The 25,774-nt window shown below is 40.5% G+C and overlaps 1 protein-coding gene across 3 annotated transcripts in view; it reads left to right on the top strand.

Moving 5' to 3' along the window:
* RMND5A (required for meiotic nuclear division 5 homolog A) overlaps positions 1–24,964 on the top strand; it is a 69,482-nt gene extending 44,518 nt beyond the window's left edge. For all 3 annotated transcript variants that reach the window (XM_004388228.2, XM_023742326.1, XM_023742325.1), the window contains exons 4-9: positions 992–1,092; positions 13,338–13,504; positions 14,149–14,314; positions 16,609–16,711; positions 18,756–18,910; positions 20,367–24,964. In XM_004388228.2, the coding sequence (XP_004388285.1) occupies positions 992–1,092; positions 13,338–13,504; positions 14,149–14,314; positions 16,609–16,711; positions 18,756–18,910; positions 20,367–20,430 (756 nt within the window). In that variant the 3' untranslated portion in view covers positions 20,431–24,964. The remainder of the gene's footprint in view (positions 1–991; positions 1,093–13,337; positions 13,505–14,148; positions 14,315–16,608; positions 16,712–18,755; positions 18,911–20,366) is intronic.
* The last annotated feature ends 810 nt before the right edge of the window (positions 24,965–25,774 follow it).

Below are 25,774 nucleotides of genomic sequence, written 5' to 3'. Positions count from 1 at the left end.
TATTTCTGTTAGACATGAGCTCAGGGATTTCATTCAGAACAGTCGGATAAACACCGCCCAGTCAAACGCTAGTAGCAGCTGCCGTGTGGCAAGTGTTTACCACGAGCCATGCTCTACCTTCATGTTTCATTGCAAGCCTGTGAGGTAGAAATTCTTGTTCTTATTCCACAGACGAGAAGTCTGAGGTCTGAAGAAGTAAGTGACCTGCCCAGGGCTACAGAGGTTCTTAGTGAAGCAATGGGGATTCCATCCCAAGTCCATGTGACTCCAAACTCTGTTTTAAGCCACCACGCGCTGTTACATTTTCATTTAGAAAAATGTATGACTATGAGGATTAAACAACTTAAAGCTAGTCTGTAAGCCAAACCCCTGATCTAAGCCTTTTCAGATAAATTGTTTAATATAGAAAAGGCTTAGATTAGAGGTTTTTCTCTGTACCTTATAGGGATTTTGTATGTGTGTTCATGTAAATTTCCTGACGTAAATGATTGTTTGTTTGCAAGTATCAGAGACCCAAAATAATGGTGGCTTAAATAAAAATAAAGTTTCTTTCTCTCACACAGAAATCAGAGATGATAGGCAGCCCACAGCATATGTGGTAGCTCTGCTCCGTGATAAAGCTCTTAGGGACCTATGCTCCTTGCAACTCTGCTATTCCTAGAGTGTGGTCCCTGTCCTTGTGGTTCAGGATGGCAGCCAGAGCTCCAGCCACATCTTTGTATCCTGGAAGGGGCAAAGAGTGCACGCTTATATTTCATTGGCCAGAATCCAGCTTTATTCTGTATGGTCATGGACCAGCCAAAATTTTGGGGTTCTACTATGGTAAAGGGGGAAGAATGATACTAGGGGGCAATCATCAGTCTGCCATAGAAATACGCGTTAAAAGGACATTATTTTTAATGGTTTCGCCCGTATTTTATAATCTAGAATGTGCTTTTACTGTTCTCATTACCCTGATTACTGATAACAAGAGCTCTTTCTGTTTTTTCAGGAATCTGGTCTTTCTGTAGACCCAAATCAGAAAGAACCATTTGTGGAGCTAAATCGAATATTAGAAGCATTAAAAGTCAGAGTTCTGAGACCTGCTCTGGAGTGAGTTACTGAGTTTATTTTCTTCTGAATACTTTGAGAGAACTCTGTAGGAAAATTTAATTAGAAAACACAGTGGAGATTTTTAGATGTATTTGATACTTTTAGATATATTTGATATCAAATAGTTTGATATTTGAACTTCCATAGTGTGCTGGGTTTTGTGCTAACATTCTAAAAAACAGATGGTTGTTGGAACTAAATGGTATGCATGAAGAGCAGATACTGCTGTGAAGGAATCCTATCTAGCCTTGTTACTCCTGTAAAACTTGATATTGACTGTGAACTTCTAACTGATACGAATTATCTGAAATGACTGAGTAAGCTGTAAGAAATAGTATCCTAGAGCGGGGTCAGCAAACTTTCTGTAAAGGGCCAGATAGTGAATATTTTAGCCTTACAGGCTGCATAAGTCCTCCGTTGCATATTATTTCTTTTTTTTCACCAAGGTAGACTTTAGAGAAATCAAGGGAGGTTATTTTATTCCTTTTAGCTAAGTGAACTACCAGGGGTGTGTAATATGAGAAGATGGTGAGAGCTTACTTCATTTATCATTTAGTCTGAATTCCTGAGAGAAAAGGGTTTCCTATATTCAGGCTGTACTACCACTTTGTTTAGACTAGCATACTAACAAGTACTATTGTTCAGGAGGTCCTAGTTTGATATTTGAGCTTCCACAGTGTGCTGGGTTTTGTGCTAGCATTCTGGAAAACAGTTTAATTGGTTATTGGAACTAAATGGTATGCATGAAGAGAGCAGACACTGCTGTGAAGGAACTCTATCTAGCCTTGTTACTCCTGTAAAACTTGATGATTCACTGTGAACTTGTCACAGATAATGAATTATCTGAAATGGCTGAGTAAGCTGTGAGAAATAGTGTCCTAGAGCAGGGTCAGCAGACTTTTTCTGTAAAGGGCCAGATAATAAATATAATAGGTTTGCAGGCTGAATAAAGCTCTCTGTTGCATATTATTCTTTGTTTTATTTTACAACCCGGTAAAAACGTAAAAACCCTTCTTGGCCATCTGGCGTACAAAACAGGCAGCAGGACATTTTTGCCCTATGTCCTTAATTTGCTGACCCCTGTCCTGGAGCTTTTTAATGTGAGGATTACCAGGCTGTTTGTAAATGAATGACTCATAAAATAAAGAGAAGAAACTGAATGATAGAAGCAGTGATACTGTTGTAAAATCATAGCCTTGCAATCCTGGTGTTTTAAAACTGGAAGGATTTGAGATCTGTGTTCCCAGGGGACAAAAATAGTTGGGAAGATTCTTGTTGATTTTATAGTGTGCGTTTTTTTTCCCTTAACTTCTCTTCTGCTAAGCCATTTAATTTCTTATGGTTTAATTTTCTATTTCTGATAATTTCTTAGAAAACTTGGCAAACTCCTAGAACCAGCCCAGATGAACAGGTAGAATTCCTATATAAATTTGCAAATGATAGATTTCTGTATAAATTAGAAATACAGATTTGAGGTAGTTACTCTGTCTTTAAACATAGATCTCACTTAAACAGTACAATTGTGTAAGATGCACATTACCTTTGCATAGTTTTGTTGTTTAAGCAGATTTTAGATTGTGACACACCTGGGAGATAAATTCAGTCAAGTGCCTCTAACACCTCTTAAAACGACAAGCATTCTTCTGTCTACTTTGATACTTTCACCTATGTGATTAAACATTTGTAAAGGAGAGTGAGGGAGCCTAAATATAAAAATGGAATGGGTTCCCAGTGGTCTTTGTTTGTTTTTTAAAATAACATTTTATTGTGTTTTTGGTGGAAGTTTACTCAGCAAGTTAGGTTCTCCTTTGACAGTTTCTGCACACATTGATCAGTGACATTAGTTACACATTTATTACATTGTGTCAGCATTCTGATTAATTGTATTCTATTTCAGTTGTTTTATAGTAATGGGAAATTTATGTATTCGTTTCTCAAGTTTTTCGTCAAACTTCTATTAAGTGTTTACTGCCTACTAGGAAGTGTGCTGAGCCTTCACAGTACTTGAGGCTTTTTCTTTTGGAATGAAGAAAATTCGTAAGATCCTTTTAACTGTGTGCTTTCTGTTTATTATTGAAAGCTATATCATTGTTAGGTTGAGTCCATTCCTACTCATAGCGACCCCATATGACAGAGTAGAACTGCCCCATAGAGTTTTCTAGGCTGTAATCTTTACGGGAGCAGATGGCCAGGCCTTTCTCTGGTGATATATATCAATGGTTTCTGTAAATGTTTTCTTGTAGCCTCAAGCCAGTCCCTGTCAGGCAAAGGGAGGACTTGTTCCATCTGCTTGGTGATAACAAGGGGAATAATTGTACAGTAAAAATTTTCTCACTTCACTTTTCTGAGAATATTGCTGTGTTAAATATCAGCATGGGGAAATATAGTGGTAATTATTGCTAACTCTTCTTGTGTGCTTAATATGTGCCCAGCATTGACCTAAGCATTTTACATGTATTATTCAGTCCACATAATAACCCTATGAGGTAAGTACTCATTATCCTCATTTTGCAGAGGATGAATTGGGGCCTCAGAGATGTTAAATGAATAAAAAGGATGTAGAGTCACGAGAATACATGGGAAATGCTATACATAATATTCCCCTAATACCCTTGACTTTAGCATATTAAAAGGGTCATCAGTAACCTTACAGTAAACACGCTCATTTAATTTTGTATAACCTAGTTGAAAAACATGCATATTTGACCCAAGAATCCTTATTTTTCCCCAAAATAACATCTGTTAAAACCACAGAATTATAGTTCTGTAAAACATAAGTTTGGAAAATGGTGGGCACATTCCATTACTACAACTCAGACTTTTCTCTTTCTTGCTGTTACTGGTGGATGCACAGCAGGTGTTGCTAGGCATCTTTTATGGGCAAGTTGAAAAATATGGGACACCAGTTTATGGAATTCTGGTTCAGATACAGGGAGAAAATACCTGCCAGCTGTGTAGCATCATCTGTTTATACATGGTGGGAAGAAACATTATGGCGCACCCACAGAGGAAAAGAGGGAGATGGGAGACTGCAGCAGTTCTCCAGGTAGCCTAGGCAGTTGAAGAGGCAGAGGCCAACAACAACAGAAAAGTTGGTATGGATAGATACCATGGAAAACCTAGAAGAGAAGGAAGCCTGAAGAGTATTAGCTCTTGAGTATAAATGCTGAGAGACCATGGGAAGGTGTCAGGAAAGAATGGTGATATGGCAGAGGAAAGTGACCAAGGAAGAGCCAGGGCCCTGCCTGCTCTTCTCTTCATGCCCTTGTATTTCTGAGTTTGTGTACGGATTTCTCTGTCACCCAGATGGCTTTATCCATTTTTTAAATTCCTCTTGGCACCTAGCATAGTGCTTCTTACATAGTAGGCATTCAATAAATGATAGAATTGTTTGAAGGGGAACTTGAACAAACGTGACCTCCTCCTTCATGTGGCAGATAGAAGGAAAGCCAAAAAATAGTCAGCGTCAACAAGACATGGGGAAATATTAGACAAATAGAAACTGTCTTGTAATTATATTCCAGTTATTGACATTTTGAAAGAAAGTACTGTCTTTTCGGCAAACCCATTGATTGCCTTCTTAAAGGTGTCTCAAAGAGTAGTATTATCTTGGTGAATTTGCCATTGTCCAGGATCTGATTTGCAGTCTTGCAGTCTTGGAAGTCTTTTTTTTTTTTTCCCCCAATATGTAAGAGTAGGCCTGAGCTGTAAACAATTATAAAATTATATGTACAGTCTGGACTACTGATGGCTTTGAAACTAGCTCAGATCCACGTGTAAGGCACAATTTAATCTAACTTGCTGAGCATGGAATTAGAACAAGAGGAGATTGTTCTCGAAAATATTTAATGCTCTCAGGCTAAAATATCTTGATGCCTTTATCTTCACATTGGAGGTAGCCTTGCAAAGATATTGGACAGTTTAAAGTTTATTGACCAAGACTCCTTTTCCTTAGGTGGTCCTTGGATTGTCTCAGTCACTCCTTTTTTAGGTTTCCATTGCTAGCTAACCTTCCTTTTTAGGTTTACATTTTTAAAACATTATTTTATATGAAACCCGTATTTGAATTTTATGTCAGTATCAGTCATCTGAATAGGTAATACATGGACAAGTTACAAAAATCAAAAGATATACAGCAAAGGCCGTGCTGTGAAAAGTAAGTCTCCTTCCCATCATCCTGTTTCCCTCCATATAGGCAAAAACTGTTGACCTTTTTCTCACGCATCTTTCCAGAGATACCGCATGCATTTGCAAGCTTATGTGCGTTAGGGATATGCATAATACATATGTATATGTACTTTTTATGCACAAATGGTTGCCTACTATACACACTGTTCTGCATCTTGCGCTTTTTTCACTTAATGCTCGAAAATTTACCTGTATCAGTACATACAGAACTATCTTTTTTTTTTTTTTTTTTTAGGTGACTACGCTATGATTAGGCGAGAGTAGAAATAAAACCACGCAGGGGTGTGCGATGACGCTGCCATTGTGGTTTCTTGGTGGTGTGTGTGATCAGTGGTCCTAAGGATAGAAAACGCTGGCTGAACTTAGAGAAATTGTAGAATCTAGAATGAAATCGTTTATAAGTGGAAAACAAAGATAACAGAAGCAAGCAGACAGAGACGCCTGATCATGGAGAATTAACTGTCACTGGAAATGAGGGTGACAGTGATTGTGCAGTCTGTAGTGTCAATTTTCTTGTTCTTAGTTGTGGCTTCTTACTAGTGGGGCAGTCTTGCTGATTTGGGCGTTTTTAAATGGCCACCTAGAACCACAGGGGAAACAAGGCTGATAGCTGTGCCAGCGGAGAAAAGGAATCAAGGTTTGAACAAGTTGGGGTTTTTCCAGAGTTTTTGTTTAGTTGGATGTGAGGGGTGGGGGTAGTATGTATCTTAATTCTGAGAGGACAGAATAGGAGAGTTGAGGGATACATTTTTAACTCAGTCTGCCTATGTGCTGAGTATGGTAGAGCAAGGGCACCTCTATTAAAGAGAAGCTAACTGAAGATGGAAAGAGGTGCCTAGTGGAAAGGATACAGAAAGCACAATGGAATATGAAGGGCAGAAGGGAAAAATGTTTGGAGTGATAACACATTTTCTGTTGTTTGTTTTACATTGATTGCTGCGAAAAGTTTATATGAAGTTCACGATAGTAGGTATCCCCCAGGAGAAAGAGATATGGCCACCTCTTATTTAAATGCATCTTCTCCACAAACTTGAGCATTGCAGGAAGAAGTGGGCAAACCATGACTGTAGAGAAACTGAGAACCTTCTTACAAAGAAAGGGAAAATTGAAGTAAACTCTCCCTGAGATTGTTGAAAATGATAAGGAGCTAAGCTAGTCAGGAGGGGGAAGCACACGATGGAAAAGAGGGAGGGAGACTGCAGTGTGTGCTTGTAAAATGCTGGTCTGTTATTAACTTAGGTTTATAAAATCTCTTGACTTTTTTAAATTGTGCATTAGGTGAAAGCTTGGAGAGCAAATTAGTTTCCTATTCAGTAGTTTATTTACAGATTGTTCCATGACATTGGTTGCAGTCCCTGCAGTGTGTCAGCACTCTCCCTGTTACCACCGTGAGTTCCCCATTTCCATTTGTCTGGTTTTCTTGCCTTCTTATCTTTGCTTTTGGGCAGATGTTTCCCTTTTGGTCTCATGCAGATAATTATTGTAAGGAGAACTTTCCTCACAGGTGTCACTGTTTATTTTATAGGCTAAAAGGGTGATCTCCGGGAATGGCATCAGTTGCAAGTTGGAAGGGTGTCTAAGGGCCGTAGTCTCGGGGGTTCTTCCAGTCTTTCTTGGAACAGTAATCATGGTCTTTTTTATGAATTTGAATTTTGTTCTCCTTTTTTTCCTCCCCCCACCCCCCCAACTGAGACCTTCTGTTGTAATCCTGGTCAGAGCAGTTGGAAGTGGTTGCCGGGTACCGTCTAGTTCTTCTGGCCTCGGGCTAGTGGAGGTTGTGGTTCCTGTGGTCCATTAGTCCTTTGGACTAATTGTTTTCTTGAGTCTTTGGTTTTCTTCACTCTCCTTTGCTTCAGATGGAAAGAGACCAATAGTTGTATCTTAGATGGCTGCTTGCAAGCTTTTAAGACCCCAGATGCTACTTACCAAAGTAGGATGTAGAACATTGTCTTCAGGAACTATGTTATACCAATTGACCTAGATAGCCCCCAAGACTATGATCCTTAGCCTTCAAGCCCAGTAACTCAGCCCCTCAAGGTGTTTGGTTATGTCTAGATTGTGTCATGACTATGCTCCCTCTGTGCTTTATTAGATGTATAAATATACATGCTGCACATACAAATATATATGTAGAAATATTCACAGCCGAACCTATATATGCACATGGGTGTACTCCCCTACGCCCTCCTACAGCTATTCAGCATACATATCTACCTGTGTATCCACTCATAAATTGTTGCAGGATTGTGTGTGTTATGATATTTACTGTCATTGTCGTTTATTCTTGTGTACCTCTCTAACAGTAGAGTCATGCAATATTTGTCCTTTTGTGAGTGACTTATTTCATTCAGCATTATGTCCTCCAGGTTCATCGACGTTGTGAGATGTTTCACGGATTCGTCATTATTATTTAATGTTGTGTAGTATTCCATTGTGTGTATGTACCACAGTTTATTCATTTCATCTGTTGATGGGTACATATGTTGCTTCTATCTTTTTGCTATTGTGAATAATGCTGCAGGGAACTTGGGTGTGCATATGTCTCTTCTTGTCACAGTTCTTGGTTTCCTAGGATATATACCTAGGAGTGGTATTTTATGTGCCCACCAGCAGTGTGTAAGAGTTCCAATCTCTCTACAACCTCACCAGCATTTGTTGTTTTCTGTTTTTTTGATCAGTGCCATTACTGCCGGGATGAGATAGTATCTCATTGTAGTGTTGATTTGCATCTCTCTAATGGCTATTGATGACAAGCATCTCTTCATGTGTTTTTTGGCTGCCTGAATGTCTTCTTTGGTGAAGTGCCTGTTCATTTCCTTTGCCCATTTTTTAATTGAGCTGTTTGTCTTTTTGTTGTTGAGGTGTTGAAGTTTTCTATAAATTTTAGAGATTAGAGCCCTTGTTGGATATGTCATACCCCAATTTTTTTTTCCAATCTGTAGGTTCTCTTTTTAGTCTTTCGGTGAAGTCTTATCTAGTTTATCTTCTGCTGTTTGTGCGTTTTTAATTATGTTTGGTATTCTATTTATGCCATATAGTAGGGCCCCTAGCGTTGTCCCTATTTTTTCTTCCATGATCTTTATAGTTTTAGGTTTTACATTTAGGTCCTTGATCCATTTTGAGTTAGTTTTTTGTTTATGGTATGACGTATGGATCTTGTTTAATTTTTCTGCAATTGGATATCCAGTTTTGCCAGCACCATTTGTTAAAGAGACTTTCTCTTCCCCATTTTAATGAACTTCGACCCTTTGTCGAAGATAAGTTGCCCACAGGTGGATAGATTTACTTCTGGATTCTCAATTCTATTCCATTGGTCTTGTGTGTTTGTCATCGTACTGGTACCAAGCTGTTTTGACTACTGTGACTGTATAGTAGGTTCTGAGATTAAAATCTCTTGATTTTGTTGTAGGAATCTTGGTAATAAATAAGCCAATGCCATATTTAATTACTTTAAAAAAAAGTCACTAACCGGTAGAGCTGTGCTGTCTAACATGGGGGCCTCTTCACCCCATGTAGCTGTCAGGCACTTGTACTGATCTCTGCATTGCCAAAAACCTTGTGTAAAGTTGGTTTTTTTTTTTAAGTGGATTCAGAAATATAATACTATAATTTGTGTGCTTTTTTAAATAGCACGTAAGAGAAGGACAAAGAGTCACACCATCTCTGAGATGAGTGAAATGTTAATACTTCCAGTGGTGGACTCAATCCATGTCTGAGAAATTACCATTTAAAATATCTCAGAAATGAAATGTTCAGTCACCATGAGTTGGAATCAACTCGACAGCAGCGGGTTTTTTTTTTTTTTAAAGCACAGTTATAGGGTTCTGATAACTCGTTTTGGCTGAACTTTGATTCTTGACATTTCTGCCATTCTCTGAATTTTTTAAAAAAGCTTTTTTGATTTGGTTGCTAATAATGTCCAGCCTAGTGCTGTAGCCACACTGTCTGCACCTGTGGGGTAAATAAACGTCATTCATTCCCCTAAAAGTCAGCTTTTACCCCCAAGAGTCTAGTCCCAAAGAAGACTAGAAAAAGACATTATTTGTAAGCCGTTAGGAATACTGTGAAAGGTTGTAGAGGAGTGTGCTGTAAGAACTGGCAAAATGCACTTATATTTTTCAGTATCACCCAGACTGACAAAATTCCGAGAGGAGATAAATACACTGATATTGTCAGTAAGACTCCTGGGGTAGAACAGCTGACTATGGAGGTGAAATCTTGTTTTTAATTATTTTTGGAATGATGAGGAAATTCTAAATATGGATTAGTCATGTACCAAGTCTTTTCAGAGGCCTGACAGGGTGATTAATGCTTACTCTTTCTGTTGGATAATTGTATAGGTGTGGGTTGCTTCTAACTTAGTCACCTAAGTAAGTAGTATTGTTTTAGAGTCTCTATGGAAGAGACCTGAAAGGTCTCTTTATTAGGAGAACGTGGTGACAGTGAGCAGAGATCATTGTGACATTGGTGATGTTACTGGGTGTCATTTTGTTGGTCTACAGTGTTTATCCTAACAAGGAATAGTTTCAAAGCTGACATTGCTTCCATGACCCACACTGGGGATTTGGGAGCAAAATTTAAAAAAAAAAAAAAATCACAGTAAAGCTATGATTTAACTGTATCTGTTGTTAGCTAGCTGGCTATGGTATAGTATAGGGGTAGTTGTTTCTTTGTTTTGCTTTAATTTAAAAAAAAAATCAGAAGTTTTCTGTTAGAAATGCCATTATCCAGAATACGTCCATTCCTGAGTATCTCAGTAACTCGTATTTGGTTTATTTTTGGTCGTATGTCTTCCAGTGCTGTGTAGGCGGTGGCATTAGCTTTTGGTGCAGCTAAATTTTTGTCATGTGCTTTGTAGACTTTGGATTTGGTTGTTATCAGGTTGATTAAGGTTGACTGTCTTCTACCCCTTATCCCTGCTCAATGAATCATATATCTCGATATTTAGTGTGAACTTCTAACTAAGAAAACTTAAAAAAAATTTTCAAGGTGATTAACCAGAACATACAGCTAGTCATATTCCCGGACAGTTGATGCTACAGAAATCAAAGTGCCTCTAAGTGTTACATGGAAGTGACCAAGTAACTCTTGGCTTTTAATTATTATCTTAAAAACATGACTTTGAAGTACTACGTCAGAGTTCATCTATTCAATAAACATACATTATTGAATGCCTATTCATGCCAGTCTTTGTAGTCAGTGCTTTACCTGACCCTGTCATTTAATGCCCACAACCCTTTGAAGTGTCCCTTCTTACAGTAAGGAAACAGGTTTTAGAGAATTAAGTCACGAATGGCCCACATTCACACTGCCAAGCCAGGATTTAAGTTCATATGTCTTTGTCCCTGTTAACCTCTGTGCTCTTTATCACTATACTCCATTCAAAGTAGGCAACACAATGAGCAAGACAAAGTGCCTGCCTTCAAGAGACCAGAAACTTTACTACCAAATAGATTGAGGTGAGCCGTAGGAGAGGTTCACATAAAGAACATCTGAAATTCTGTGGTTGGAGAGGTTGTTACGGTAGTTGCAGAAAATGTGGTAATTGAGCTTGAGCCTTAAATTTTAAAACCTATTCTCAGCTACTCAATCCATGTTTGATTTTACTTTTGCAAAAAAATTAGCTAGCGCCTGGGTTGGGAGGATACTATCACAACTTCTGATTTTGTGGAGGGGATATATCTTCTGCCTGGGCCTGCTCTAAGTCACCTGGACACGTCACTATCAGTGGCAGTGCTGTTACTAGATTAGATTATCTGAATATGTTTACATGTTCTTCTTGGCCTGCACCTCTCTCCACCTCAGTTCTATTCTCATCAAGCCTTTTTTTCCCTCCTTTAACTCTGCACCCCATGAAAAATGCCTCTAGTTTATCCCATTAGCCAACCACTGTTTTCTTCACCCAGTTTTATATAACTTACCCTCTTGGCACAGACCCCTTGGTTTTCCAGCCCAGCCTTCCCTGGAGGGGTAGGGGACTTGATGAGAAATAGAATCTCTTTTCTTTTTGATTCTTCAGGAGAGTGGGCCATAGACAAACCAACTCGCTCAGTTTCTCTAACTTACATCTTTCTCCATTGTGCCACCCTGGGCCTTCCTTGTCTTTATAAAGTAACTTCTCACCTCTGAGATCTCTGTGTTCTGCCCTCCTATGTGACTTCTCTATTAACCCCGTGGGCAGTCGTCACTGAGCACAGTTCTAGTAGGCACCAAGTTCAGTTACTATGGTTTTTTTAATGAGGCCAGTCCCTCAACAACACTTACCAGATTCCAGTTACCACAGTATATGAGCTGTGAGTAGTTGCATACAATACTAACTTTTCTGACACTCTTCAGTCCACAAGTCACTGCACAAATAACAGATGTGCATCACAGTTGTAACCAGTCACGTCACTTCTTTCAAAGTCTGTCAGTCACTGATCACTGCCTCAGTTCATCAGCCCACACACAGGAAGCAAAGCGTGGAGTTGTTTTGCTTGTTCATCTCCCAGTGGTAAACCCCTGTGATTTTTATAAAAATGAATAATCGAGAGAGGGAATTGGTTAACAAAGATGAAAGTGCAGCAAAGCAACAAGGGATGTTGCTGGAAGTGAACTCTGATGTGATTAGAAGATTTGAAAATGGTGACAGCAAGCAAAGCTAGGACGAGACCTAGGTCTGCGTGAAGCTTTGGCACCGAACGTATTGAATATGAAAAACAAGGTAATGCCACTTCCAGCATCTCTTAGTTTAAAGTAAACTAGGCACAGAAAGCTGCCTGTGGTTTACATGGAATGTTTACTTTTACTTTGGATTGAAAACTGTTAAAAAAAAAATTTTAAAAAACCGATCGGTTTGGCCAACATGCAGGCCAGAGCATTGAAGTTAGTTGCCTCATTTAAAGAAAATGGTAGTTACAGGGAGACTGAAGAAGACCCTTCCTGCCAGGAGAGGCTGGTTTCATCATGTTTGTCAAGTTGCCATGAACTGATTAATGATAAACTACCTGGGGACACTGCCAGCATGGATAAAGCTGCTGTGCGTTGGCGCCCAGACTCCAAGGATTAGTTAAGGCAGGTGGTTATGATGGTTGTCAAATGAAGAGACAGGTCTTTTTTGGGATTAGAGTTATTCAGAGTTCGTCTTCATGCCCAGTTCAGATTCTAGTGGTCCTTGGAGAATTGGGTTAGGTGGGAGATGTTTGTCCAGGTACAGAAGAACAGGATACTAACGGCGTCTACATCTTAATTCGTTTAGAGAAATAAAGTAACACTTCTTTATGCTTGATTGTGGCTTTAACAGCCATTTGGTGTACTTTTCCACGTTAGTGCTGGCCTGACCTGGTAGTCCCAGCTAAGATTGGTAATCCCACATTTTTGTACCATAGGGGCCTGAGTCACTGAGATTTAGAGCATTCAGAGCTGTGACTATTGTTTTTTCCCTCCATGTCTGTACAAATCATTTTGTCATGATATACTGTTGGATATTTCTGTAGCTTTAGCTGCCCAATTAGACTGAAGGTACCTTGAAGGGAAATCGCTATGTTTACGGTTTTTAATCCCAAAGTGAATAGCACAGAATCACGTATGGAACAAAAGTTTAAAATAAATAGTTCCCCTTCAGAATCTCTGATTCATTCGTAAACAGGCCAGTTAACAGGAAAAGAGTAGTGGATCCAGGGAATTTAATAGTGACTCTCATGGCTGACACCTGTTTGAAAGTGTGGCCTTGTGCAGTTCTAAATAGATCATGTGCCACAACAGAGTTGTTCTATGTCTTGGTTTAAAACCATACTAAATATGTAATTATTATCTAACTTAATGTTTTTTCCTTCTTTCACTGGCTGAAGGGCCTTTGTAGGTGTAGCTGGCGTTACGTCTACTTTCTCTACAAAGTCTCTGGGCCTGTGGACTGACGTTACCAAAGACATCCTCAGGATGGCAGACCCACCTCTTTTTCCTTGCTACTGAGCTTCAAACAGTTTTGAAAACACTTTGCCTATGCTCTTGATATTATTGTGTTTTTTTGCTCTTAATTGTTTTTAAAATATTTTTCCGCCTTTGTGCTTTTTCTGTAGATGGGCAGTATCAAACCGAGAAATGCTCATAGCCCAGAACAGCTCCTTGGAATTTAAGCTACATAGACTGTATTTTATTAGCTTGTTAATGGGTGGAACTACAAATCAGCGAGAGGCATTACAATATGCTAAAAATTTTCAGCCATTTGCCCTAAATCATCAAAAAGGTGAGTCTGGACTCAGATGTTTTCAATGTTTCAAATCAGGCTATAGCCACTCCTGGAATTTAAGTTTATCTTTACCAGACCAGATACATTCTTTGCTAATAAACGAAAACAGTTGTAGATGACAGTCACTTACAGAAAAGCTCTGACTGGCTCTAGAACAAAGTAAAACATTAAACCCTTTTAAATGAAGAGTTAGAGACACTGCAGGTATTTGAGATTCCACATTAAACTCAGAGGAGACAGGAGAGAGCCACAGCTAAGTGTCTGAGCCAGGGTGGCAGCCGCCAGCTCCAGGTGTCAGTATGGTCTACAGCCAAGGATATGTGATGGTTCTGTTTGTGACCTAGTTTTTACCCTTCTAGATGATGGTAATCATACTACTCTGTGTGTAAGAATAAAAACTGTAAGTTCAGCATTTAGTGCTTTCCTTTTCTTCCACTTTCTTTCCATTTTTTTTTTTTTTTTTTAATTTGGGGTGGGGAGAGAATTCAAACCTAGTGACCAGAATTTTAAAAGACATAGTTAATTGTTTTAGGCTATAGCACTTGAGAGTATATCTGCCTTTTCTTAGCCTACTACCTGCAAGCAAGCTGTGTTTCAGGTGTGATTAGTCACACCTCCTCATTGCCACCTCTCTTGTTCAGACATTCAGGTTTTGATGGGAAGCCTTGTGTACCTGAGGCAAGGGATTGAGAACTCACCATATGTTCACCTGCTCGACGCAAACCAGTGGGCTGACATCTGTGACATCTTTACACGGGATGCCTGTGCCCTCCTGGGGCTCTCCGTGGAGTCCCCTCTCAGTGTCAGGTACAGGAGTCAACTGTTTGTGACGGAAATACGCACCACATTGTCAGTTCTCAACTTGTTAGCTGGCTTCTTGATGTTTGACGCAGAGAGAACCTTTGTCATTCTGAGTTTCCAGGTGTGCCTTGATAACAGAATGCAGTTGGTTTTCACGAGATCTTCATACGTGGCGGTGACACATAGTTTTAGGACATCGGTTTTCAAAGTGTAGTCTGGGGGTCCCTGAGAGCCTTTTCCACTGTGTTGACATTTGCACAGATGGGGAAAAGCAATGGTGGGTAAAACTGCTAGACCTTTAGCACACGTAGGGGCAGTGGTACCAAACTCCACAGCACTCGTGGGACTCCTCACCACCACATACTTGCAATTTAAAAAATGCTAGTTTCACTTGATGAAACATTAAAAATTACCACATTTTGATTAGTACTACTCTAGTAATCATTAGTAGTACTCTAGTAATCATATGCCTTAGAATGCATTTTTTAAGGAATATAAACTTAAGTATGATGCCATATGGCCTGTTAGAGAAGTAATAGGAAAGGTGTTATGTCATATGTACAGTTCAATGAAGAACTCTGTAAAATGGTGGGAGTGGTGGTAGTAGTGTCATCAGAACCTGTTTAACTTCAGGGGAGATAATGACCACTGTGAGCCCAAAGCTGATTCCTATGAGGTGGAAGTCAGACATACCTCCACTCTCCAACCTTTTTTTTTTACCAATTCTGATACCAGCTTTCCCTCCCATGGCACTCTGCTTCTCTACTGGGTTTGATAATCCATTGCGGTGGCCACACAGAACTCACAAACCATACTTACGGTTATGAGGTTAAGGAGGTAATGGTATAACTCAGGATCAGGGTCAGCAGGCTACAACTCAGGGTCAGGAAGCATGTAGACAGTCTCTCATCTTCAGTGCAGGAAGCTCTCTCAGCTCCTCTCGGCTGTGCAGGCCTCCTCTCAGCCCTCTCCGGACAGGCACCTGTCGGCCCCCAACAGGACAGGTTCCTCTTGGCCCTGCCGTCTGTCACCACCATCTCTGCCACTGGACCCCTTCCGGCCCTGTCGCCACTGACTCTGCCTCTGTGCCCCTTCTGGGCCTCTCACTGTCTTCACTGTTACAGTCCTTGACCCGTGTTACAGCTGTTTTAGGGGGTTCCTTGCCTCCTCTCTCTCTCTCTGTTCTCTCTTCTTTCTTTTTGCTTCTTCCTGCTGCTTCTCGTCCTGGTTCTTTCTGTCTCTAAAACCTCGGTGGGGTTAGTTGCTTATATACACAAACTCCTCATCAGTTTCAAGACACAGCCCTCCCACCAGGACCATAAACTGACCAATCCCCTCTTGGTAGCCCACAGGCACTTCATTTGCACAGTAGGCTACAGATACTTCGTTTGCATGGTCTGTTGACCAATCCCTGCAAAGTGCATACCAATCAGGTAGGCTGCAGCCCAGGGCCTGACAAAAAGTATCAAACCACAAGTTGTTTACAGCTTACCCAGGAGAAATGTCAATCATCCTGGTTAAACTCTGGGTTACAAAACTAGGGCATAGGTAACTCCTCAGGGCTTAGGGGAAGAATCTCTCAAAAAACTGTGTTTCCAAAGAGCCAAGGCAAAAGGCCACATAAAGGAACTCATTTCACTACAAATTCTATGTAAGAACATCTCTTCCCTTTCAGACTTGATGCTAAAGCCACCGTATTTGGAAAAACAATAGTTATTTCCCATCCTTGCTTATTCCAATCACATGTTTCCTGCTTCTTTCATTGAGTGGTGGAGTCTCCCTTTCAACAGTGGATGCAGCTCCTCATCCTTTTTTTATGTATAGAACTGTTTATTTTTCTAATTACTGAGGAATTAAGCTTCAAGTAAGCACCCTACTGGAAAAATGGCAGTTTTAGTTAATATTAAAAATAAAAATGATGTTTGTATTTTTTTTTTGTGGTAAAGCCATACTGAATATGTAATTATTATCTAAATATTTTTATTAAGAAATTACAGTATAGACTAATTTCTCCCGTATTGGTGAGATTTATTTAGTGAAGTTAGTTTTGTTGTTTTTTTTTAAAATGGGGGTTGTTTTTCAGTATCTACAGGAAACATACCAGTGGGCCTGGGCAGGGGAGACGGAAAACAAGTTAATTTTCTTGTAGTGGAAATGGTTGGGTTTGCTTTTGGCAAAGCAGAGGGGTCTGTGCTGTGCCCAGTGGTCGGGGCCATGAGCACGTGGAGTGTGGGAACTGACGTCTCCTTGGACCAAACGGTCTGCCACCTCGTCCGGCCTTGACGCTTCTGCTCTCTCAGTTTCTCAGCAGGCTGTGTGGCGCTGCCAGCTTTAATTAATATCAAAGCCGTGATCGAACAGAGGCAGTGCACTGGAGTGTGGAACCAGAAAGATGAATTACCTGTAAGTGCAATTTTCTGTCGGCTCTTTGCCTTTCCTGCTGTTAGAAGAACGTGGATGTTAAGGGTTTACGGTACCTGTCTTGCCTTTTAACTAGGAAACACTGTTGTAGCCTTTTGACAGGGGTTCTTATACATATATACATGTATATACACATAGACACACACACACACTAGTATTAGTTGCCATTGAGTCGATTCCAATTCATGGCGACCCCACCGGTGTCATAGTAGAACTGTGCTTCATAGGGTGTTCTGTGGCTCATTTTTCGGAAGTAGATCACTAGGCTTTTCTTCCAAGGTGGCTCTGAGTGAACTCGGACGTCTGTTTAGCAGCCAAGCACGTTGACTGTTTGCGTCATCCAGGGACTGACACATCTGTATACGTCGGGAGCAGGGAGGCTTGTGTGTATTGTAGCACGCAGTGCGTTCTGCAGCGTCCACAGACCACTCATATTATGTTTTTTGTTTTTTTTTTTAATATAAAAGCAGTGAGTCAGTTTAATTGAATTTAGTTTTATTGTATTTATGAAATCATGAGTTTGCAGTGGTTATATTTTTCTAATACCAATTAAAGTAAGGACTTAAGTGTTACAATTGAGTTTGTTCCTTTGACACCAGAGATCGTCAGGTGGCCACTTGGCTGTGTGTCCACTGCTGTAATGGAAAGCGCTGTGGCTGTGATACAGCTCTGTCACTTGCCCACTCTGTAGCTTCTCTCCACAAGTCTGCTCATCTCTCAGATGGGGGCCGTATTTCTCTTTATGTTAAAGGGTAGAGACAGCATAGGTATGCTGAGAATATTACGGGCCACATAGCAGGTACCCAGTACACTGGGCTGACATTGTACAGTTATAACATGGCGTGGCAAAGGTCATTGCATGTTAAAATTCTGCCTTTCCAGCAGGCCTCTGACAGCAGATCTAAAACTCCTGTTACCATTGTTCTTGTCAGGGGCCTGTCACAGACACACGTGTATTTGCCTTTTTGTTTTCTCGCTGCCATGCCTATGCACAGGTTTATCTGCAATTACCTTGTTCTTCCAGCTGGTAACCAGTCAGTTGGTTGCCCCAGCTTCCTATCAGAAACCTTTTTCTTTTGATGAAAAGTGCAGCTGTGTTCCCAGCCCTGCATGTGGCCCCCCTGCTCAGCTGTTGCACATTCACGCGTGAGCAGAGCTGGAGCCTTCACTTCACTCACTGGGGCAGGTGCTCACAAGGATCTGACAACTTCCAGGTTACGCTGTGAGCGTCTTTGACACCTGCACACCAGAACAGAGTGGTCACCTAAAGCTTTTGTGTCAGGCTAAAGAAGCAGTGGGAGGTGATGATCTGTGATGATCTTTTCTCAGGATTATTGTTCCACTTCGTCAATTTTCTTGAAGGAATTTGGGCTTTTGTGTTGACAGCCATTTAGATTTAGAAGAAAAAGAAAACCTGGAACTGACATTTGCGGAGCCTCTGTCATGTGCCAGCCACTGTGCTGGGTGATTTTATTTCTTCGTGTTGTTTCGTTTGCTGCAAAGGGACACGCCTTACACGGTGCCATGGGTGGCTCCGCTGTACAGGCTTAGCCCTTGCTGCAGGTGATTTCTCTGGACCATCAGATGGGAAACTCTGATCTGCAGCTCACACAGGTCAACCGTTCCAGTCTGGCTTTAAAAGAATTGTTATCCCGAATTTTATCATCTAGCTAAGTGTGCTACAAAACAGTCCCAAGGTCTCTAGTGGGTTTTGTGCATAGGTATATTCTGACTAATTCTGAAGAGGATTTGACTGCTACAGCATTGCCTTGCCTTTTTGAGTCTGACTCTCAGACCTCAGAATTTGGTCTGAAAAGCAATGCAGTAAATAATTTTGGATCATGAAGTAGTAACACTGAATCCGTATCTTACCCATCTTTGAGTTAGAAGAGTACTGTATAAAATTACATTCAGGTTAGTAGATTTGATAAATGTTCTTTGCTACAGAAAGTGTATTGTAACATGTGGATGCCTTCCTGAAATACAGCTTCAGCCTTTTTTACTTTTTTTTTTTTTTTTCTAACAGATTGAAGTGGACCTTGGTAAAAAGTGCTGGTATCACTCTATATTTGCCTGTCCCATTCTTCGTCAACAAACAACAGATAACAACCCACCCATGAAATTGGTCTGTGGTCATATTATATCAAGAGATGCCCTGAATAAAATGTTTAATGGTAGCAAGTAAGTGTCTGACTTTAAATGTTACTAAAAACTTTTCTTTTAGAACTTTGTGGGAAGATAAGAAGTAATGAGGATAGGTAAATATAGCTAGATTTAGAAGTAGACAGATTTCTCAACTATTCATTTGGCATAGTGGGTAGGATCTGATCTTTTGTCGGTCTTTATAATTTATTCCTGGATTTGGTGATTAGATTTATAAGCATGACCTTTTTATCATAATAGGTGGAAGCCTTTCCTGGCCATTAGCTTTTACATAAACCAAAACCAAACCCACTGCCGTCAAGTCAATTCTGACTCATAGTGACCCTATAGGACAGAGTAGAACTGCCCCATAGGGTTTCCAAGGAGCAGTGGGTAGATTTGAACTGCCAGCCTTTTGTTTAGCAGCCAAACGCTTGAACACTGCACCACCAGGACTCCAGTTTTTACAGAGTGATTTCATGGAGTAGGTGATGCATTGTCCCTTGTTTTTTACACAAACGTGGAGTACTGTACGCTGTTCTGCGCTTTGCTTTTCTCATTTAGTGCTGTGTCTTGGAGGTCTTTTTATATGCTGCAGGAAGAGTCCCCATGCTTTTTTTAAAAGCTGCAGAGTATTCTACCATGTGGAAATGTGATAATTTATTTAACCAGTTCCCTATTGGTGAGCTTTTATGTTGCCATTTTTTTGCTTCTATAAACAGTGCTTAAGTGAATGGCCTTATCTGTCCTTGATGTATACATTTGTAGAATTAAAATTGCAATTCAAAGGGCATGTACATTTGTAATTTTTATAAATGATACACTCAAAAGTTTCAGAAGACTTTTTCCAGTATTCCTAGCTTAGAGAGCTAGGTAAGTTTTTGTTGGAGTTCATTTCAGACCTTCTTATGGTAAGGTCCTTCTTTTATGAGAAGCCCTGGCTTGTTAAAGAAGCTGCCTGTGCCCTTCCCATAGTCTGCAGCAGCCCTGGTAGTGCAGAGGGACGGTAACCATCTAGAAGCCCAGTCACTGGCCTTGGTTCACACCGTGCTGGCTGGTGCGCTGCTCCAGGGCCATTGCAGGCCGTTGTTGGTGTGAGCTTGGCAGCTGCAGTCACACTTGCTGCCCTTGAGTGGATTCTGACACACGTACAGCCTAAGCCTTTGGAGAAGAGAGGTTGGATTTACTTCGAGACCCCAAAAGCAAATTTTGAGAAAATTTTTACAAAACACTTTTCACTGATTTCCACTGAAAGAAGGGCTTTGCAGTTCAGGATCTGACTTGGGTAGTATTTATCTGTGACCTTTCAGAGACTGGCAGTTATATTAAAGGAAAGTTCAGTTAATTCTCAAAGCAAAATACAGACACACAGAAGTATGTGTGTGTGTGAGATTGTTAAAGATATTCTATAACTAGATGAAAATTGAATGCTTGGTACTGATCCTGTTCCTTGATTTGGTTTTTTTTTTTTTTTTTTTTTTCCCCTTGTCTTTAGATTAAAGTGTCCATATTGCCCAATGGAACAAAGCCCAGGAGATGCCAAACAGATTTTTTTTTGAAGAAATACCTTTAGTTTGCAATTTGTAAGTGAAACTGAATTGTGGGAGCATTTCAGAAGAGAACGTTCCATTTAAAGCAGCTAACCAAGGACTCCCGTGTTTATATAAGCTAATGCTTCAGAAACTTTGCCAACGTTTTAGTGTACACACACTGAGGGGAGTGCTCCAGATGAATATTATCATAGGGCTTTATTACATTCTTGGTCTTCGTTTCTGATCAAGTAAATACACCAGCAGTCGTCATTCAATGCAGGTTTTTGTACTTAACTACATGGTAATTTTTTTACTTTTTAAGAGCAGAACCAGAAATTGACCTCCCGTCATGTGTTTGATATTTCTCCTGCTTTTACTTTTGTCATTTTCTTGATAATTGTAAGCTTTGAGAAATTTGTGGACACGTTTTATTTCCTGTTATGTATACATAATTAAATGAAAATTATCCAGAAAAAGTTTGATAAATGGAATTGTGGTTATAAAACTAATTTTGCATTTTTCTTTGCTTAAGGAAGAAAGCTGTGATAGATTCCGAATTTGCTTTTTGCTGTTTTCCTCTGCTCCAGCTCTTCACTGAGCAGTCAGCACCTCCTGCATTTGAGCTCTCTTTGTAGCCCCAGTGGCTGCCTGTTTAAAACTGCATCAGAAATTTGGCAGGTTGGTGTGACAAGTCTTCCGCTAGACCAGAGTTGGAATGAGTACTATTGTTTCTTTGCTTTTATTGCTAAGAGGTGCTTGTTTTAAAAGTGTGTTCAATAAAATGAAATTCTGAAGTTAGAAGTGTTCTTAAGTTGCTCTTCGCTCTCTTGGTCTTGGTAGCACTATCCTCTGAAACCTGCCTTCAGGACTTGGCTGTCTATTGCATTTGCATATCATTGCAGACACAGTGTTGTATGTGTGTGTGTGCACCAGCATCAAACATTGTGTATCTGGAAGGCAAGAAGCATGTTCCAGTCCTAAAACGCAGTTACCCGTCTCATCACTTTAAATCCTTAAAGTTAGAAGCTAGCCAATTTTCTGTAGTGCAAAATATGTTTATTGCTGTTTTTGTATTTGAATAGTATACTGTTATATTCAATGCCTCTCTTCTGCAAGGTGTATCATCTCATTGACTGTGAATCTGTATATTGTTCTAATGGATACAGATAATGATCTTTTCTCTCGTAAGGTATCTTTGTTTAATGCACTGTCCAGAAATAGCCATGTGTAAGAGTCTTTCTCTGTATGATGAACTACATGGAAAAGACTTCTGTGGACATAATTCTGACTTAAATTCATGAGGTTGCTTCCTTATGAGAAGAATATTATACAGAAATCACCAAATATTTTAAAACTTTTATTTCATCTGACATGGAATGGAACATCAACATAAGAAAACCTTCGTGAGAAAACGAAGAAGGACGAAAACACAGAAACAAAGAGAAGTTGACATTTCACATTTTAAACTACAGATTGACTTTGTGGGGGGGAGGGGTATAACAGATTTGGTGCTAAGCTCATTGGAAATTGGCAGCATTTGCAAGAGTTTACCAGCCTGAATGGTTTATCCTGAAATGTTGACTTGGGAGAGCTGTGATTCATTTGTGAAAGAAAAGGTGTTGCTGTGTGTGGCCAGGCTTCAGTTGAGGGCTGCTGTGTGCTGTGTGAGTGAGCCAGGAATCTTGATTGGCCTGGTTCCTAGTGCTTGGCTTTGTCCGTCCTCAGTCTGACCTCACAGACCTGCCCCATGTTCCTGCTTCACAGTTGGAACCTTCTATAAAGTTCTCTTCCTCTCCACTAAAGCAGTGGAGGAAGAGGGCATAGGGAAGCTCCTTGGCCTCCGAAAGAGAAGATAGAGAATTCCAGGCAATACTTTGGCTGATTGTATAAAACCTGTTTTAGTGTATATTTTTTTTTTCCCTTTGAATTACAACCCAGAGTGTCGTCTTTTTTACCCTTTTCTCCCTACACCAAATTTAGCTTTATTCTAATTTTATCACATAAACACCTACACAACATTTAGCTTTCACATAAGGTTTGCACAGTACAGACCTTGCTCTAGGTAGAGGCTGGTGATGATATTTTCAGGCCAGACACTTGACCCAGTTTGCTCAGGCCACTTCCAAGGACCAAGCCAGAGCTGCTTTGTCCCTTTCCCAGTGTGGGAATCCTGTTGACAGTTTTCTGTGTAGCTCATGAATCTTCCTTTAACTGAACATGAACAGTTAAAGAATATGCTTTACCTGAAGCATTTGATTTTACACCTTCCTCTGCAAAGGTCCCTGTTGTCCAGTCAGACAGGGTTAGGGCCAAAAAATTGAAATTCTGTTGATCTGACAATACGGAAAATGGCATCATTTGACATTCTTTAAGTGCATGGGCTGAAAATTCTTTGGAGACTAAAGGTGAAGGAGAGATGGATTTGAAGGGCCAGACCTTAACCAAAGATGCTGAAATACAACCTACTGTCCTTCCTGTTGTAGGAACACCTTGGCAGATGGTTAGGACCGTGTCGTCACTGATGCTCCTTCAGCAGTGCGGGAAGGTGCCGTATGTCTGTCTTTGCCTCCCCTTGTAAAAGGTCATGATACAGCCAAGGTTTTTACAGTCAACTGAAAGCAGAATTTCAGAATGGTTTCTTAGTTTTCTTTGGGAACCATTTCCATGTATCAGCTGTGGACAAAGGCCATGGGACTATGCTAAACCATTAAAACTTTATTGTCAAATCCTTAGGTTCTGACTCATCCGAAACATCTGCGGCTAAGGTTGTCTTTCGATCTTTTTCTCCTCTGTGTGATTATCACAGATGCCATTTCTCTTGTTTTAGTGGTGATTATATGAAATTTCTATACATAAATGAACGGGTATTGGTGCCTCTTAATTTTAAAAATTTTAAAGAAAAGGGCCACCTCATATTCATAGGATGTGTGAGTATTTTTTGAGTGTGTGAGCATTTAGTTGAAAATAAGAAAGTTATGAATTCAGTCTTTGGATTTTTCTGTAGCAGCTAACGTGTACAGACACTAAACCCCACACTGAACTGTGGGAAAGAGGATCCTCTTTTCTCTCCAGGTGGTCTCACGGTCTCCGCAGCGTAAGGTCAGCATTCTTTATGCTGTGAGTTATTGCCACCTTGGTGGTTTCAGCCGTGGGGCAGTGGATATTGCAAAAACCAAGAACTCTTGGTTATCTGCACAAGACAAACTGCCGGTGGACTTCATTAGCCCTCTGGTTTTCCAGCTCAACCTCTGATTAAGTGGACTGATAGCCGAGCTGGTCGGTCTGGTTAGTCAGCTGACTCAGGTTATTTTCAGGGAAGGGTGGAGGCACGGTTTGGTTAGTTTCATCACTAAGACATGTAAAGTGAGGACACAGACCAAATACCTGTCATCACTTAACTCTGTGTACATTGTCTTTGGTAACACTGGAGTGCTGTGGTCTCGAGGGAAGGTCAGCAAGGAACACGCGTGAGGTTTGTGCTGCGTGGGCCTGTCCAGCTGTGGCAGCTTTATGTGGTGCCATTGACAGTGTTTACCATAAACAGGTACAAGCTTCATGAACTGTTCTTACTGAACTGTAATTAAATAGATACCAAAAATAGGCAGAATGACAAATGTATTTTAATAGCAGATGAGGCAATTACTTTTAGGGTCATTTTACTTCAAGACATAGGAAGAGAAAATTTTGTTTTCGGGACATTTCCCACGTGGTTTCCAGTGTAGTGAACATATGTTCCAGTTACTTCCAAAGAGGCAGGAGCAGCTGGAATTGGCTTAGAGCCCATGCTTTGTCTCATGTTATGGATGAGTACCTGCACACTTATTGTAGGGTCACTTAATATTCTCCAGCCAGGCAGATGTGGGCTTCACTAGGATTTAGTGCCTGATCTTTCGGGAAAGGCTGGGATGGAATGTACGGGATGGGCGGGAAGCAGGAGAAGAACACGGCGTGTGTGTGCGTGTGTGCGTGCGTGTGGGGGGGACCAGGTGTCTGCCTGGTTTTGCTCGTGACAGCAGTGTCGTGTGTGGTTTTTTTCCCACTTCTGTGTTTTCTAAATTTGCTCTAAAAGGATTCATCAAATCATCTTGTTCAGATGGCTCAGGATTGTATTTCTTTTTGCTTACCCTGTGTTCTTGGGTTCTGTAGTGTTTCTATAATTACGTAACAAGAATAGTGTTGCACTGTAATCTATCATATAGAGCTATATGTATGGAAAATTTTGATCAGTTTTTTTAAAAAAAAAATGTATCCTGTTTGCAAAGGCACAATAAAGTTGCATCGTAGAGACTAGGCAATAAAGCTAATAATAAACCTTATTTAACACAAACCATATTCATATTCTCTATTCATTTGTAGAAAAAGTCCAGCATATCCAGTAGTTTTCAGGGATTTCATTTTAACTTAAAAAATTCTGATATATTTAATTTCTAAATTTCAGACTGATATAATACAGAGTTTTGGAAAACTAAGAAATGTGTTGTTAATCTGTGTATTCCTATGTAAAACACATGGCTTTTCCTGTATATATTTTTAAAAATTAAAGAAATGCACATTTAAAAAGTGTTTTGTGGAACCAGTCTGTATAAATGTGCAAGGTGACAGAGGTCTAAGGGAGAGAGTAGCAAGGTGCCAAGATAGCTTGGGAAGAGAAAACTGTGGCCCGTATTTGCTAGAAGCCTCATGTAAAGAACTGAAGTATCAGTGTCACCATCGTCCGTTTCTGGGCCACTAGCTGGCGAGGAGGAGGCGGCTGTGCACCATCCCAAGTTCCTAAGGAGGGGATTTCGACTAGTGTGGCCGGGCTGCTGTGCCCTCACGCCCATCCGGTGGGTGGCCAAGACCCTGCCTGTTGCCACCGCAGTGGAGGCAGCTAGAGGAGCCCGAGCACAGCTCTCCGCCCGGGCTGCTGGCGGGGGGGTGCACACAGCACTGCCAGAGAGAAGCAGGCCGAGCTGTGGTCTGTCTCAGCCAGATGAGCTAAGGTCCTGGAAACCAAGAATTCATTTCCTTTTGTGTACATCTCTAGACAGAGACCCATCCTGGTCTGAGATTCTAGAATGTTTCCTACGTATTGGGAGCCACCGTGGGTCCCCAGTGTGGGTCTTAGACCTGGTTCACAATTGCAGAGCAGTTGGTATAGGAGAGGCCTGGCAGGCCTGTGAAGACTGATTTTCTTTATAGAAGCCTCTTGGATTCTTATTTGATGAGATATCCTCCCTCTTAAAAGTGTCAGGTAAGGATCGCATGTACTGAACAAAATCTACTGTTTTCTTGATGATTAAGACCTGAGTTACCAAGAAAAGTTAAATGTTTAGTGTACTTTGAACTCTTCTAGAATAGTTATTAGAGAATCTGTATTTCTTGAAGCATC

Source organism: Trichechus manatus, unplaced genomic scaffold (assembly GCF_000243295.1).
Source record: "Trichechus manatus latirostris isolate Lorelei unplaced genomic scaffold, TriManLat1.0 scaffold00208, whole genome shotgun sequence".
NCBI lineage: Eukaryota > Metazoa > Chordata > Mammalia > Sirenia > Trichechidae > Trichechus > Trichechus manatus.
This window is presented reverse-complemented; position numbering and strand designations above follow the sequence as displayed.